Source organism: Myotis davidii, unplaced genomic scaffold (assembly GCF_000327345.1).
Source record: "Myotis davidii unplaced genomic scaffold, ASM32734v1 scaffold132, whole genome shotgun sequence".
Taxonomy (NCBI): Eukaryota; Metazoa; Chordata; class Mammalia; order Chiroptera; family Vespertilionidae; genus Myotis; species Myotis davidii.
The window spans coordinates 4,066,919-4,084,849 of NW_006285258.1; the positions used below are offsets into that span (position 1 = coordinate 4,066,919).

Below are 17,931 nucleotides of genomic sequence, written 5' to 3' on the forward strand. Positions count from 1 at the left end.
AGGTCGCCCTGGGATTTACCGTGCTCTTAGCGTCCTACACGAGCCACGGGGCGGACACCAATGTGGCAGCTGGGAACGCGAAGGAAACCCGAGCCAGCCGGGCCAAGAGAAGAGGCGGCGGCGGACACGACGCGCTGAAAGGGTAAGGCAACGGGGCAGCTCCTCTGGGGTGGGTCTCCCCTCCCTCTCCTCCAGAGAAACTGAGGGGATGGAACCCCGACCGGGGAAGTGTCCCTCACAAGACCTCCTGGGGGCACCTTAGAGGTGCAAGGGTGACCCGGTCCTCTACGCATTCGAGGATAAACCACTCCAAGGATTCCTGCCCCAGAGGCGAGGTCATGGTGAAAAGGAATCCTGGGCCATTGTCGAGGCCGATTTTGGGAGGCCAGGAGGGTTCTTTGAGGAAGAAGGGGAGGAGCTGCGACTGAGAGTAGAGAAGTCCATTCCTTTCCCTTCATTTCAATCCGCCTGGGTTTAGGGGAAAGTGCTTTCCTGTGGGCATCTTTGCAGATACTCCGTTTGTAAGGGAGCACGGGCGGGGAGGGATTCCAGGGACAGTGGGAGAAGACACACAGTGAGTGGTCAGCGTCCTCCAAGTCGTGCTATTAAAATTAGGGAGTGAGTTTTCTGAGTAGCAGTGCTCTTCAGAGGTGGACGCTGGAAGCACAGCAGGGCAGGAGTTTCTGAGAGCATGTTTCTGGGTTGTAAGGAGCTCTTCATTTCACCGGGGCACTAACGCTGCTGTGGCCCAGCCTTAAAGGGTGTTTTAAACCGGTGGTGTATGTGTTGGGTGCGTGCAGCTGGGCACTTCACCAGCTTCCTATGCCCCTGTTACAGAAACTGTTTCAGCACGAACTATTTAAACTAGGCAGCTCGACTGCATAGGGAATACACTGCTTTTAAAATCGTTCAGATTGAGAAAGAAATTCCTTTCTGCGGTTAACGTCAAGCCTCCATCGGAGCAGCAGGATGGACTGTAAATGACCCATTTTATCTCCTGGGAGGAGCCTATTAAGTGAACCCAGACGGGAAATACTCAGAGGCTTTCCATGAAGTGCTTATGATTCTCATTGTTGCTCTTTTTTTTTGAGGAGTTCTGTAGCTTGATTATAGGGCCCTGAGTGACCAAGTGATGTTGTCTCCGGGATATGCGGCCGAACAGTTCACTTATTATTTCTTGTTCTGGGCTGTTTTAATTATACCTGTAGTGACATGGGTGTTGGTGTGGCCCAGGTAGGGAATAAAAAGTGCACTAAACTGACAGATGGGTTTTTGAATCCTGATCTGGACCGGGGACACGATGACTGTCAGAGCCACGCACTTAGACTGTGGTAAATCGTGTGGTTTCCTGACCCCAGGAAATAGTTACGATTAATTTAGTTCCATCTTGGTCTGTGTGGGATTCCGCCAGTGTTGGAAAGACAGTTTGCCTACCCTGTGAAGCCGGATCCCCATCAGGCAGCAGGCACTGATTGCTCTGTGTGTGAGGCCCATTGCAAGTTCAATAGGTGGACCGAAACTCTGATTTCTCATATGTTCTCAAAAAGACCTAATTTTTCCAGCATTTTTCCTTCAAAAATATTTCTGCTATGTAATCTTATCTTGATATCTAAGCTTGATGCCATGGTTCCTAGAGAAAGAGAGAGAGAGAGAGAGAGAGAGAAAGAGAGAGAGAGAGTGGGGGTTTAATTCTGTGGAGGAAAGTCTGCAGGAAGACATCAGACCCGGCCAGACAGACATTTGTCTCATCTCTATGTGCTATCACCAACCAGGGTGTTTCCTTGGGAGGCACAGACTCAGTGTGGAAGCAGAAACTAAGCTCTGCTGCTTAACAGGATGTCCACACTTGCACTCACACCAGCGCTTCCTTCTGCTGGGTTTTACATGTTTATGACGATAGAGAGACAACCCTCTCTGTTCCTCGTAGTATTTGCTCCCTAACACAGATGTTACCCTAGTGCAAACTATTTATAAAGCCTTCCTATAAACATGATATTAAATAGAACAGCAGTTATGACTATTCCTAATTCTCATGTTACCTTTAAGATTTTACCTATGGACATGTTTTAAAAATAATTAAAATTAACCTTTACAGTATAAATATTATATGTTTGTATGATATGATATAATATAATAATGAACCTTTATACTATAAGGGGTTTTATTGTTATTCTCATGTTATCTATTTGGGGAGGTAAAAATGATAATTTAAAACGATATACAATTAAAAGTATTGTTTTACTTAGTACTCAGAGACCATTTTCTTGGGCATTTAAAAAATTATAGGCATATACCTATACATATACAAATACATGTACACACGAATATATATGTATATATACACAAATATAGGTGTGTCCTTTTTTTAAAAAAAAAAGTTCTTTATTGTTGAAAGTATTACAATATGTCTCCTTTCCCCCCATTGGTATGTGTTCTTTTTAATTCATGTACATACTGTATTGAACCTTGCTCACTTTCATATATTGTTAGTGCATCCATCTATAAACTTATATGGATCTACCTCATGCATTCTCTTGGCATATAGAATTCCATAATGTGGCTGGCACAGTTCCCTAATGATAGCTCTTTAGACTATATCATTTTTGTGTGCAATTACCAACATTCTTCTACACCCTACGTGTGTACGTGTGCAAATTTATATGTGGTATAAATGAATAAAAATAGATTGCTGGGTCAAAAGTTTTCCGATTCATTTTAAACAAATGCCAGTTCTGATGTTAAATTTGAATAGCATTTAAATGTATTCTCTCTGCTCACTGCTATTACAGTCTCCCATGAATAAGTCTTTGAACCATGCCCTGCTGCATAAGTCATCAGGGAAAGCAGTTGTGTGTTACATTTTCCCAGTTATTGCTTAAAATTCTATTTTTGCTAGTTAAAATAGTACCAGCTTTAAAACTAACCTCTTTGACTAAAGTAAAACCTGTTTACCATTTTAATGGAAATGCACCATTTATGAAGTGAAAGTGATTTGTAACCCCTGAGTCTGCCTGATGCCCAGTTGGTGGCAGCAACTTTCAGCACCTCACTAATATTTCCTCTAGTTAAAAGGCACTTTAAGCTCATCAGTGTCGGTGTGCGCTGGCCTAATCTCTCTTACAAATACTGCCTTCTTGTCTTTCCCTGAGGTGACAGGTGGCTTCAGGATTCGCCTTCATGTTCTTGGTACGTATGTGTATTCGTATCCTGTCAGCTGCCTCACTTCACAGGCTAGGGACTGCCTAGCTTTACCATCTGGGTGTATAGTCGTAGCTTGTCTTCTTCTCCTCCCATCCTGTTGCAGGTGTTTTTTTTTTTCTTCCCACTGGGCAGCAGAAGTTGTTCCACAGTGGAAATTTAAGCATCCTCAAGTTCCTTCCCAGTTTTTGCTGTGTTTTTTTAGAGTAAATCGCCAATTTCTGTCTTTACAGGAATATTTTTAAATGGAGTGAATGTGGTCTGCATTTACTCTGCAAAAATTACATTTTTCTCGATTTTGAAATGAGAATTTTGCAAGTTTCAAAAGTGTTTTCAAAGAATAAGTATATAGTAGTTTTCTTTTGTTTGGGCATTGTTAATTTGTGTGAAATGAGTTTATGAGAAATAATAAAATTCTAGCTTTGTTGTTGAAATTTCAGTCCATCACATTTTTTTTTTCTCAGCCAAATTCTTAACTTGTGTGATTAGGCAAAAAGTGTGGGAGACAATCCAATAAAAAAAAACAACAAAACCAAATGCACAACTTTACTTGACTAGGAAGTAGTTATGCGCCATTTATTTATGACTGCCTTATTGCTGTAGCTCCCAAATAAGGAAATAGTACAGTTTCCTGTCAAAGGGGAAAAAGAAATCTTTAGAGTGAAACCCCTGCCCCTAAATCTCTGATAAGATGAATTGAGAAGTTTTATCCTTGTTGCCTGTTTTGTGAGTGTATGAGACTGGTTGTGTTTCACACAATTTGTCCCCTTGTGCATGACTCCTTTTGGTCTTTGTTTATTTGTTTATTTTTTCCAGAGGTCTTGTTCCCAGAAAAATACACATGGAACAGTTCATACACAGGGTAGATTATGTGACGGCAAACTCCTAGGGATTAATTACACAGAAGTCTGTTATTAAAATAAAGAACGTTAACAGGGAACACAGAAAAAGTTCTGTAGACTTTATAACGCCCATTTTACTTTACAAAGAGGACTTTAAGGCTTCACCTGAAGTCAGATAGGCTAATCATTAAATATGGCTAAAAGACTCCTGAAGTGGTATGGTTTGTCCTTGCATTTATTGAAAAGATTAAGCTAAAATATTGAGGCACCATTAAAAAAGATATTCTTAAGTGGAAGGCCTCAGTAATTCCACATTTTAAACAAGAAGATGGAGACACAATATTTATTTATGTGACTCATTTCATAACATTTAAGACATAGTGGTTGTTGACAAAAATGCATAAGTTGTTGATATTACAAATTAATTAAAACATGCACCAGTCTCCTTGAGATGGGGTTAGGGCTGATGGAAACAGAATTATAGATATCTGTCCAAATTTATTTGGAATTATAAAGATTAGTGAAATGTTTCTTTCTTGTCTTGTGTAGCAGATACTTAACAAGGTTATAGTATTTTGCCAGTGACTCTAAGCAAGCAAAATACTGAACAAATTATTAGGCTCTTTATACACTAGTTTGTTTGCTTTATCCTACAATAAACCAGGCAACCAATCTAAATAATTTGGGAATATGAGCCTTGATTTTCAGTGTGAAAATAAGGTTTTAAATATGTTTTCTTGAGCTCTACTAACATTTTTTTTCTCTTTCTAGAAACTAACCCAATAAATGGGGCCCATTCAAGCAACTTAGAACTTTTTCCCATAATTTTGTTTTTAGAAAGCTGAAATCAATAATGTATCAGGCCTGAGTTATATGGCAGGTATATGAGAGTTTAATGTTTCAAGAGTGTTAAGCTTGATTTTCCCATTAGGTTATAAAATCATCAAAGGCAAGAAAGCAATCATAAGGATTTTAACATTACGTTATTGTTAGATGGGATTCCAGAGAGTTCATTAACTCAGGAAGCCTTGATTGAAAGCCACCCTGAATTTAGGTGCATGGAATGCCAGAGACATACAGCCATGGCCCCTAGGAGCTTAATATTTGCGAGCACAGTCAGATGCATTACAGGAACTAAGAGTCAACAGAAAGATAGTAGAGGACATGGGATCTAGGATTAAGTAAAAACAAATAATAAGAACAATTGTTGCAGTGGCAGGTGACATTTAGATGACATTTATGTACCAGGCACTGCTTTCAGTGTTTTACAGATGGGACCTCATTTGATGCCCACAGCATTTCTATGAAATGAGCCCTTTTACTAGCTTCCTTTTACAGCTATAAGAGCTGAAGCACACAACGGTTAAGTTTTAAAGACACATTTTTAATATTTTTTTTCTTCATCAATTTTAGTTCTGGTTTTGGTTTTTCATTCCACTGGACAAAAATGTGGGGCTAAAACATTGTAAAATTCCTAATATTTCTTTGTGCCCGATCCCAGGCATAGTTAATAACATGATAATATTTTGTCAAACAAGAAAATTTCTTTAACATTTCTGCAATAACATAATAGAACAGAAAGAATTAAAGAATGTTAGATCTGGTGGGGTCTTTGGATGGCACATATCTTATATGTTAGCATTATACCTTGACTTTATTGAGAGTAGTAGGTAACCATCACAGGCACTCTCCTGCATCACCCAAGGTTCTGAGCTAGAGACATTGCTCATGATGTCATTCAGAATCTCTTGCGCTCATGTGCCATGTGAGAGATTTTTCTCAGAATCAAGTTGCAAGAGAGACTTCTCTTTCCAGGAGAGGCTGCTATGTGTCTTAAATTCTTAAGACATAATATGATGAGTTACTGAATTCTTTCTTTCTTTCTTTTTTTACCTTGGTTGCCTGCAATATATAATTTTTACATTAAATTGCAGGAATAATGGTAAAGAATAGCAGGTTCTGATATATCCCTCGTGATTGCACTTTACATGTTAATTCATTTAACACATGCCTTCTTGAAGAGGGAGATTATACCTACTTGCCCATTAAACAGATGAAGAAATGGAGGAATGCAGAGTTCTAGTAATTATTCCAGAGATATAAATTAGTAAGAGGTAGAGTTAGGAAATCTGTCTTCATAGTCTGTGCTCTTAACCAATGTGTTGCACTGCTTCTCCAGTGTAATAAATCTGATACCTGGTAAGTTTATTCTTTTTTCCATAGTCTTGAATCTTTCATTTCCCCCAAATCTCCGACCATTGCTTCAGGGAAAGACTCAACATTTATTGAAGGCAGATGCAATCACATGACAAAGGAAGCGTCATTGTGGAAATTGGATTAATCAGAAAATACTTCAAAGTGAAAGTCTACCAGGGCTCAGCCAACTGTGGACCACGCTTCCTGTTTTTTATAAATAAAGTTTTATTGAATCAAATCATGCCCATTGTTTACATATGATCTATGTCTGCTTTCACACTACAGGGATAGAGTGGAATAGTTGGGGGGCTAACATGGCAATCAGGGTGAGCATGGACGATGGCCTGGAAAAAGCAAATTATTTGCTCTTTGTCTTTACAGAAAAAGTTTGCTGACTTTTGTTCTATGTGACAAATAAGTGACTGTCAGGACTGAGAACTTCTTAAAGGTGGTTTCCTTTTTTGTTTTATTTATTACTGGGAATAATTAGGAGCTGGGCATATGGTAGGTGTTCAATATTTAATTTTTGAATGCCTGGCCATTTTGATGGACTGTTTGACAGGATAAGGTAAATTATATAAATTAGAGCTCGAAGGACGTATATGAGAGAAATGAAGAAAAATTTGAGTGGAAAAGGCACAAAGTGAAAAGAATATAAAGTGTTTGCGCTCATGGGCAGGGCTTGCATTGCCTGGCTCCAAGGGGCCCAGCTCACAGTGTAGCCTGTGAGAGTAGTGCCTTTGGAGTTGTATAATACGCAATCTTGTGAGCCTGTCCATAGCGTGACATTGTCAGGCTGGGAGAGGAACTAGAGGACACATACCATCACTACCTGATCGTGGGAAAGGTGAAGATGGTGAGTTAGTAAAGGATTTTAAGATGGGAACACGATCAGATCTTTGCCCCTTGGCAGACATGTGGGAGGCGCATGGTTTAGAGAACAGAGAGACTAGAGGCAGGGAGATTTGGGGGGCTAACATGGCAACCAGGGTGAGCATGGACGATGGCCTAAGCAATGGCAGTGGAGGGGGTTAGAAGAGGCTCAAGGTGTTCTAGAAGTAACCTGGCCAGTACTTAGCCACTAAGTTGTGTGAAGCAAAGTGGGCGAGGCATTTAGGATGTTCCCACCTCCATATATTATTAAAACTTATTACACATGAAAACATTATAGCACCATTAATGAGAAATGAAATCATTCCAAGTCCCTGTACTACAAGGAAACAAGCTATTTTCATCTGTGTTTTGGTTATCTTATTGCTATGTAAGCAATTACCCCCAAACTGAGTGGCTTAAAAGAACAACAATTTTATTATTTCTTATGATTCTGCAGGCCAGGAATTTGGACAGGGCACAGTGGGGAACCTTGTCTCTGATCCCTGCAGTGTCACTAGGGCTGGAATGAGCAAGAGGACTTCTTCACGTGTGTTTCTGGTTCTGTGATTGTGGACTGGCGCCTGCAGCCCTGTTTACTTTGGTGTGGCTTAACTAAATGGACAGATAGAGCAGGGGAATAAAGGAAGCAAAGAGTCACTTGTCTGGCTCTTTTGGGGGACTTCCAGGTTTTAAAGCTCTCTCCTATGTGATCTCCTGCCTGGGCCTGCCCCTGGCGATGGAGCCACGTAGTGTGTTTTTTCAAATGGGGAAACTGAGCCCCAGGTGCAGCGACCAGGCCTCGCTCAGGATAAGTTTCTGTTGTAGCTCGATCTTGAACAAGAGCTTCTTGACCTGGGTCACATGCTTTAAACCCATATGTTGACTGCAGAACTGACTTGAATGGCTGAAAGCTGGCTGGAAGGGCTGGATGGGCTCATGTGTTTGGATCGTTGGCTGCGTTCCTCACATCTTCCTGTCGTCTCAGATTGTCCCCCTCTCACATGGTCTTGTGGCAGACTCTCCAGCAGCGTAGCCAGACGTTTTACATGGAAGCTGAGGATTCCAAGAGTACAAAAGTGGAAGCTACCAGACTTTCTTCAAACTTAGCCTGGACTTGCATGGCCTGGAATTCCATGCAAGTCACAGGCCTTGTCTAAGTTCAAGGGTATGAACAAAAAGCCATAGTTTTAGCATGGATGGAACTGGAGAGCATTATGCTAAGCGAAATAAACCAGTCAGAAGAAGATAAATATCACATGATATCACTCATTTGTGGAATATAACCAACAACATAAACTGATGAACAAAAACAGATCCAGAGACAGAGAAGCATCAATCAGACCGTCAAACCTCAGAGGGAAGGTAGGGGAGGGTGGCCCCCCGCCCAAAATCACCACACTGTTGTTCTAGTTCTTTATGTGAGGAGCAGCATGTGTCTGCAGGAAGGGGAGGAATTGGGGAGGACATTTTTGGAGACTAGCTATCTAAGTGAAGGAATGGGTTGTTGGGAAGGATAATTAGATGTTTAAGATTTTTGTTGTTGTTATTGTTAATCTTCACCTGAGGATATTTTTTTCCATTGATTTTTAGGCAGAGTGGAAGGGAGGGGAGACAGAGAGAGATAGAGAGAGAGAAAAAAAAACAACATTGTTGTGAGACTGACACACTGATTGGTTGCCTGGCCAGGCAGATGTTTATGTTTTAATCTAACTTGATTGAGTCTGATTGGCTTAGTTCCCCACTGAAGATGTATCATGGTGTTTTGCTACCGTGATGCATAATGAAAAATGAACAACATGTCACCATATTCTGTTAGGTTAATGTTAATGCACTGTTCTTAGCTTGTCCACAGTTCCACAAACCCTAGGAATAATGTTATAGTTCTAATAAACTGGCCAATTTTGTTTTATTGAAATAGAAGAATTATGAAACTCCTAACTTTCCTGCTTTCTTTTTAGCTTCTAAGAAACTTGGACAAATTTAATGCACACTTTAATTTATTATCTTAGGTACCTGATATGTTTTGAATCCTTCTATATGGGATTTTATTTTCAATTTCTATTAATAGCCAAATTTTTTTGCATATCTGTTGGTATAATTTACCTCAAAAGTTGTTTTTAGAATCAGGGAGTATAATTAATAAATAAAAAAGATGTACAGTTGCCAATAGAATTAGAGTTGTAATGAGCCGAATGCTATTAATTTTGTCATAAACAGAACAGCCATATTGTTAATAGAACAAAACTGGATTAGGAATGCAGTCCAGTTTTGATTGTAGATCCAATACTCTACTATCAAAGTCTGGTTTTAAGTCCTTGTGACTTTCCCACTTTCTCAAGTGGCTTTTGTGTTGAAGTTATCACAGAGTCTATTTATTCAGCCCCTCGGAGCGGAAGGGAGAGGGGACAATCCCCTATCTCCGCCATTCCCAGCCGGAGATGTATTCCAGACATCAGGCAGGCCAGAGCGGGAGAACTGCTCCATTAGACAAGTTATTTGGTTCAGTGTTCTGAAGGGTTGTGAATTCCTAGACCATCAGTCATACTTACATTCAAATATAAGTATCCAAACACATCGAAGTCCAAATATAGTACAACCACTTTACAACGTGGGTGCTGGGAGACAGGATTTATGTCGGCCCTATGGACACATTATGTCTGCTGTTAAGCTCTTAGTTTCGTAGTTTTGAACTAAACTGGTGTGATATCTCTGTTAATAAAGAGAAGTATTCTAGAGACAGGTATTTGTTTTTCTGTTTCTTCTCCTTTTCCCTCTACCTCTTTTCCTTCTTCTATGTCATCAATATTCTTCTCCTTATTTCCCTTCTTCTTCTTCTTCTTCTTCTTCTTCATCTCATCTTTTTTCTTCTTCTTCTAAGTAACTTGATGAGCTGAGCTTCACATAAAATAGGGATAATAGGAATATCAAATAAGGGTTTAAACATTAAGAAAATTAAATTATAAGTAAAACGTTACATTTTTACCTGAGGGTCTTGGGGTGTTCAAGAAGAAAACAGAGATAAGGTTTTGTTAGGGGAAGGAAGGAGAAAGACTGAGGGAGGCAGTAGAAGGGAGTCAGGAACAGGTTGTGGATGAAGAGTCCAGTCAACCAGTTACCTGCATTGGACAGAGCAAGTCCCTCACTCATGGCAGCCTTGCTACCAGGTGACCTATGGCCTTACTGGACTGTTCAGGGGACTGAGAAAGATAGACACTTGAATGTCAGAAAAGATTCTTGTGAAACAATTAGAGAAATTTTGTGGAAAAATCAGGTCAAGCCAGCATTTATTATGCACCTATGTATATGGTACTATGTAAGGTTTGGTGCTCTCTCACTCTCCTCACGAATGATGGTTTATTGTCTGCCATTTCCCCTACTCATTTGATGCTAATTTAGATTGAGTAAATTAATAGATGCCTTTGATGAATAACTTTTAAAGACTCTTCTTGGTTTTGAATTTTTTTGGCATATGGAATCATGACTCAGGTCTTCCTCTATAGTCAGATCATCCATCTTTATAAAAGCATTGCAAGTCACAGTGATAGTGGGGCAGACGTTAAAAATTTATAGATGCGGAAACCGAGGCCCAGAGAGAGTTTATTAAAAAGTGCTCAAGATGCTTATTTCCTTCTCTATGAAGTAGAGAGATGTGGAAGCTGAGTCCCACAGTGCCAGGAGCCGATTTCATTAGACATGTGTCATTGCGCAGGAGATTATGCCTCCCTTTGTGTTCATACCCTGGAGAGGGTGAGTGGTACCCGAGGGTCCTTAGCTGGGCTGCCAGTAAGGGCACAGGGCACAGGGCACAGGCACTTTTCTTGTTCTCTCTTTATTTGGCTTAGGAAGTGCGATCAGCCTCTCAGTGGTCGACCCAGATGGGAGGCTGGACATCAGAGCTTTAGCTCCTCAGGACTCCCTCCATTCAGTGGAAATCTCTGGCTTAGGTGGGGGCAAATGGGATGGGGCTTTTAATGGAAGGTGGTTTCTGGTGAGGGTAGCAGTGAGGGGGTGGGAGAATGAGCACTTGGAATCTTCTCTGGGAGCCTGAAGGGTAACTCCCCCCCACCCCACAGTCACACTTCTAATGAGTAATTAGAATGTTCAATGTCCTGGGATGGGCCACCGCAATTCTAGGTCTGTAAACTTGGGCTCTTGTTGCAACGTGCTGACTCACTTATCCAAACTATTAATTTATACATTTAGATTCCATGTAATAAGCATGTCAGTAATGAAAAAACTCTTGTTTTCCATATCATCTATCCCAGAACATCTGCTTAATCTAAGTGACAACTATGTATTGAGCATTAGCTGTTTTTGAATCGGGGATCTCATGCTTAGTTCTCAGAATGAACAGCCTGTCTCAAGCCAGTTGATATTATCATCTTCTGTCCAATGATTCTAGGCAGAACTACATTTGGAATATCTTTCGCTCTCTTTGCTGCTGGGGTTAATGTCCCAGATGATGTGGACACGTGCTCTCCAAGGAAGGACTTGATATGCAACCTTCAAGTGGACAGAACGTTTTTTAATTTTTCATGGACTGCTGCTGCTTCACGCCCCAGAGTTTAGGCCACTGACCTCAAGTTTGCAAATTTTATATCCCATTACCACCCTGTGAGCTCTGTACTCCCCAGGGCCACATAGTTGATGTTTTAGCTGGAATCTGAGAAAGTGTCTGAACATTTCCTGAAGAGTTGGCGAGGAGCAATTTGGCAGTTCAGTCATAAAAACCCAGAGCTAGTGGCTGGGGTATATGTTATAATGACCTCATGCTGTTTCCTATTTGAGCCTGGTCGTGGGTAGCTGGGTAGAGTGGCATTGCTTGTGGGACTGACTGTATTTCAAAGGTCTGAGGAGTCATTTTCAATGAAGACTAATAACCATTGGCCATGTTTTCAGGGGGGCTTGGAAGTGTGGGCGTAGGGTGTGTTAGGAAGGAACCTCAGACAAGTGGCTTGATCAGTCTGAGCCTCAGTTTCTTCACTTATAAATGAGATTATAATACCTTTCTGGGTTGCCCGGAGGTTTAATGAGATAGTACATTTCCCATTCCTACTACAGTGCCTGATGTGCTTAGCGATGGCAATGAAAATGATTCTAATTCTGATACAGGTAAGGAAAATGAGGGAGGGAGTCATACAAAGAGGCAGGATTTTTATGGCTAAAGCAAAAACTTAGATAATTATTGTATCTGGAGACCACAGTCTTCACTTTCTCTCCTTGGAACTGATTATTTTCAGAACCAAAGGAAGCAAACTTGAATTTTAAAATATTTAAAAATATAATTTTAATGGAAACTTACTTTGTGGAGCTCTCGCTATATGTAAAAGCAATGTGCAGGTAAGGCTTTTATTTTTAAATGCTCCCTTCATCTAAATTGTGTTGCCTTCATTAGGAAATAAACTAAGCACTATTCCTTATTAATATGCTCTTCTCAACTCCTCCAAAGAAGTTTGCATGGTTGTATTGGCAGATGTGGCCAATAGGCTCGCCTATTTCCTGAAGGACACTTTTCCCCCCAAGAGCTTTGTGAAAGGGATTTGTACTTTAGGAAATGGAAGGACTGGCCCCAAACCGTTTTCTTTGGCATCAGTGCAAAGAGGACCCTGAAAGATAGTCCTGCTTTGTGGTGAGGTGGTTGGCTGTTTATTGAAACGTGCTTTCTTTGGTAATGATCGAGTGGACGACAAGCCACACTACCTTTCAGCTCACGATCTCAGAGGTGATGAGAGACACGCTTTCTCAGCTTCCACACATCAGATCTCGTGGAGAAGTCTGGCTCTGCTGCTGTTCATGTGCCCACCACTGTGGCCAAGGAAATGGGGCACTGGGGCTGGCCAGGCCTGAGCCATGTGGAATGGGTTCCCCTTAGGAAAGAGGAGTTTGGCCAGCAAAGAAGAGGAAGGGAAGCTGAGTGGGTAAACAGCACATCTGTACCCAAACAAAGCAAGCTCCATTTTTCTTTAAAAAATATTTTTTACTGTTGATAGTATTACAGATGTCTCCCATTTATATGCTCCCCCCACCCCCCGTGTCTCCCTTCCCCCAGGTTTTCAAAAGCTCCCTTTTTCGTAGACCCAGGACTTCTTCAACTCACTGTTATTACCGTTTTCCCTGGGCGCTTTGTGGGCGGGCCTCACTTGCCTGATTTGGGGCCAGGCTGACACAGATTGGCCACCCCTGAGAAGAGCCATGGCCTTCACCTTCCGACTGACCATCCCCTTCCTTTGGCGTTATGCTTTGCAGCAGCATAATGCACATTCAGTACAAAAGGGTTCTTATTTGTTGTTTTTCTTCTGTGCCCTATTTCTCTTGAGAAATTGAAAATAGCTTTATTTTTTTTCTTTCCTTATAATGATTCCCATTTTGATTTTCAAGAAATCTTAAACTTTTGAACATCCAGGAAAGTGGAACAAAATATACATTATCTTAATTGAGGCAAAGCTGTGGTAGAATCCCTGTGCCCTGCACCCTTACATTTCAGACTCTGGTGAATTAATGGCTGTAAACTTTCTGAAGTTGTGGTTGCTTCATATTCATTCTCAGCCCATAAAAGTAAGAGTGCTTTAAATAAGGAATGGTTTCCACAGATAATAATTGTCATTAAAAATGTTCGAATTACCTAATTTTTCTCATCCCCTTAGGGTAAATCACACAACCACCAATACAATCAAGGTTTATGAAAAAGAAAAAATATAAAAACAAAGCAACAAGTACCAGGTACTTTTTATGCTCTGCTAACTTCTCAAGAAAGAAAGAAATTCTATATAATAGAATGCTAATATGCAAATTGTCCCCTTGGGAGTTTGACCGCTCGCTATGACATGAGCTGACCACCAGAGGGTGGCATGGAATGAAGGAAGACACTGGGTGGCAGCTGGCAGCTGGGGGAAGGAAGGCCCCAATCGTCTCCGATTGCCAACAAGGCTTAGGGACCCTACCCAAGCATGAATTTCATGCACCAGGCCCCTAGTCTCAAATAAGAAAACAAACTTTTCAAAGTTTTGAAGACCTTTCAGGAATTTTACAAGAATATGCGAGCCATTTTTTTTCCTTCTTCTTTTTCTTTGGTAAGCAATTCTGACTTAATATTAAGGATATTGTTGACTATTTGACAGAATTCGAGACAACAGAGTTTCCTTTAACCGTGGATTGAGTTGTCTGCTTATTTGCATTTGGTCCCTCCCTTGAAAATGGGTCAACACAGATTCTCACATATTGAAGAATCAGAAAACATAGCACGATTTCTTGCTAAATGATTTCGTCCTCTCGTCTCATATTTCCCGTGACTGTAAGCACTCTCTCACTTATGATAGAAAAGCCAAAATTCAGCCCTTTAATGGACCTGATACAAATCAATCCCCTCAAATGTATTTTTTTTTGTTAACTGATGGGTTTATTTTCTTATTAAAAAAGATAAAGTATCCTTATGAAAATGGGTCATGTCAAAAAGTAGTTGTAGTACCCAGGGAAGCCCACCCCTTGGGCTGACATGCTTAATTCTTTGCACAAGTGTAGTGAAGTCATTGCTCTTGGAGTCCTTGTCTAATGAACAGCAGCCTTATTTAGTTGCCACACACTTCAAATTTGTAGAAACACGGTTAGTTTTTGCCACTTGTTTAAGATGGTAAACATGTTGGGATTGGACTGTTATCTGTAAATGGGGATTCCCATCCCTCTTAAGAATGTTGAGATAAATAACAGATAAAAGTGGTTCCTGAAGTGGTGTGGTGATGGTGTGCAGGAGAATATGCCTATGAGGATGAACTGGGCCAATGCTACTGCAAAGTTGTTATTTTAAGTTTTTCAATAAGGAGAATTTAATACATACAAGACTAGAGAGAACAATACAAAAGCTCCAGCTTCTGCAGTTATCAAGTAATGGTCAATCTTATTTTATCCATTTCACTCCCCCATTGCAGATTTTTTTTTTGAAGTAAATCCCTAAAAATACTTTAGTGAATATTTCAATATGCATTTCTACAAGATAAGGGATCTTTAAGAAGCATAACCATAATACACTATTACATTAAAAAAAATTAAACTATCACCAAACACCCAGGATTTAAATTTTCCTGATTAGGTCATAAATTTTACTTATTTTTTAAGTTTGTCAAATCAGGATTCAAGTAAAGTTCATATTTTGTAATTATTGATATGCTTCTTAAATATGTTTAGATATATAGATTGTCCTCTTTGTCATTTTCTACCTTGTAATTTATTTATTGAAGAACTTTGTTCACGATCTATGATATCACTTGTATGTGGAATCTAAAAAGTTTAACAAACTCAGAGAAACAGAGAGTGGAGGGGTGGTTACCAGGGGCTGCCAGGTGGGAGAAAAGGGGAGATAGTGGTCAAAGGGTATAAAATTCTGGTTATAAGATACATTAGTTCTGGGGACCTAATGTACAGCATGGTGTTTATAGCTAATAATACTGTGTTATATACTTGAAAATTGCTAAGAATAGATCTGAAATGTTCTCACCACAAGAAATAGGAACTATGTGATGGGGTGGAGGTGTTAGCACATGTTAGGGCGGTAATCATGTATCAAATCAACACACTGTACACCTTAAACTTACACACTGCTACATGTCAATTATATCTCAGCAAAGCTGGAAAGGAAGAAATTGGTGCATGTCCTGTAGAGTAGAGCTACTTAAAATGCCAGTCCATAAACAGCTTATTACCAGTTTCTAATGAGACGAGAAGCATGTGCCAGACTGTAAATCCAATCACTAAGCACACTCTTTAGCTCAGCTGATTCATTTTTTTTTTCATGGCAAGGCTTTCTCCATGAAGGAGGCAGGGAGGTGATTTGTCCCACCGTCAGCTCCTTATCTCATTGCAGATGAGTACTATGTAGCATGCAGACCAGCACTGCGAGTCCTGGGACCACACCTCAGCACGCTGCTGTCCAGTTTCTCATTCTAGTGGTGACTGCATCCAGTGCTGGTGGTCCTTGTCCTTCTCCTCTGTCTCCTGTATGCACTGTGACTTGCCTGTTGGCCCTCGAGGCGGATCCAAATCAGCATCGACTTTTTGGCGAGAAGACTTTGTTAGGTGTACTCCTATTAAGAGGCCCGTCATGCCTGCCGGTATATCTTTTTGTGATGTGAACAGCCCAAATTAATGATCATTGTCGATCCATTAACTTATGAGGGTAGCAGAATGGGCATATTTGAATTTTGTCACTTCCTATTAATACTGTGAAGTTTTATACGTAGATTTGAACTGATGCTCATGGCTCCACAGCCAGCAATGTCTACGATGCTGCCAAAGTGTGCTTTTTCTGCACTTCTCCAGACTGACCCACGGCTTTGAGAGTTGTGGAAAATGACTTAATAGCTAATACTCAGTATTAGCAATGATGAGGCATAACATTTTGGGAAATTTTTGCAGAGGAGCCTGGCACTCGAGGGGGCAGAAAAGAAGGATATAATTATGCAGGTGTCTGTGGCTCTCCCCTTATCCAATGATTTTGCGTGAAAGTCAAGATTGAGCAGGTCGGTGTGTTATTTTTATTTCATAGTAAGAGTTTCAGACCAGGGTCTTATGAAAAGTTGGTAAGATTTTGGACTAGGGGTGGAAAGAAGATGCTTGTAGATATTTTAACATTCAGGAGTGAACGTTTGTCTTCTCATTTCAACATTGCTTTCTCAGGAATGCTCTTTTTAACTTAAGAAATAGCAACTTTTAAATAAACTTTATTGTGGTAACCATTTCATAATAGTTAAGTCAGATCATTATGAATCTGTTTAACTTATACAGTGCTGCAAGTCAGTTATATCAATAAAACTGGGAAAACAAACAAACAAGAAAAAATGATACAGCTTTAATGACTCAAGTGAAAGATTTTTGAAAAACACTGATATATTCAGATCCCCTTGGGAAAGGAATGCGGGACAAGAGTTGCTCCAGTAGATTCATGCTAAATGTTTGTGGGGAATAGTGTGTGTGTGTGTGTGTGTGTAAGTCACATTTCCTATGTTTCATATCAGTGAAAAAGATGTATACAGTTCTTTGAGAACAGATGTATTTCTACCTAATGTCCAACTTCCAGGTACTTGCAGGTTTTTAGACCAAAGCTTTGTCTTAGGAGCTGCTACAGAGATTGGAAACCTTTTAGGTATGTTAGGAGGTAGAAAGGTTTCCCTGTTCTGGCAGCATCGTCTCTGAAGTTGTCACTATGTTGAAGTTTTGTGCTGACACTATCACCGCCTCTGCACAATTATAGCTTGAAACATGAATGCTGCCACACCCTCCCCGGCACTCCAGAAGTGTTGAGAAGACAGCACTGGCATCACAGAGGCCTAGAGAGAACCTTTTGGGTTGGATTTCGGGGGAGAGCTGTGCTGATGGTTGGGATGAATCGCCAGTCTCTCCGTACATTGGACCGAGTGCCGGCAACCTCTGCATTAAGTCAGGGAGCTGTGACGCTGGAGGGTTTTTTATTTTTAAATTTTTTTAAATTAAATCTTTATTGTTCAGGTTATTACATTTGTTCCTCTTTTTTCCCCTCATAATTCCCCTCCTCCCAGTTCCCACTCCACCCTCCGCCCTCACTCCCCACCCACTGTCCTCATCCATAGTTGCACGATTATTGTCCAGTCTCTTCCCGCATCTCCCACACCCCTTTCCCCACCAAGAATAGCCAGTCCATTCCCTTTCTATGCCCCTGATTCTATTAAAATCACCAGTTCATTCTGTTCATCAGATTATTCACTTGATTTTCAGATTCACTTGTTGATAGGTGTGTATTTGTGAAGGCCAAGAGCAAAAGACAAAGAGAGAATCTTAAAAGCATGTTACCAAATTT

General features: G+C 40.5%; 1 protein-coding gene across 1 annotated transcript in view; it reads left to right on the forward strand.

Moving 5' to 3' along the window:
* Positions 1-17,931, forward strand: part of FBN1 (fibrillin 1) — a gene marked incomplete at its 3' end in the record, with an annotated part of 224,888 nt that overhangs the window by 3,931 nt on the left and 203,026 nt on the right. The window contains exon 2 of the mRNA XM_015558912.1: positions 3-142. Within this exon, the coding sequence (XP_015414398.1) occupies positions 3-142 (140 nt within the window). The remainder of the gene's footprint in view (positions 1-2; positions 143-17,931) is intronic.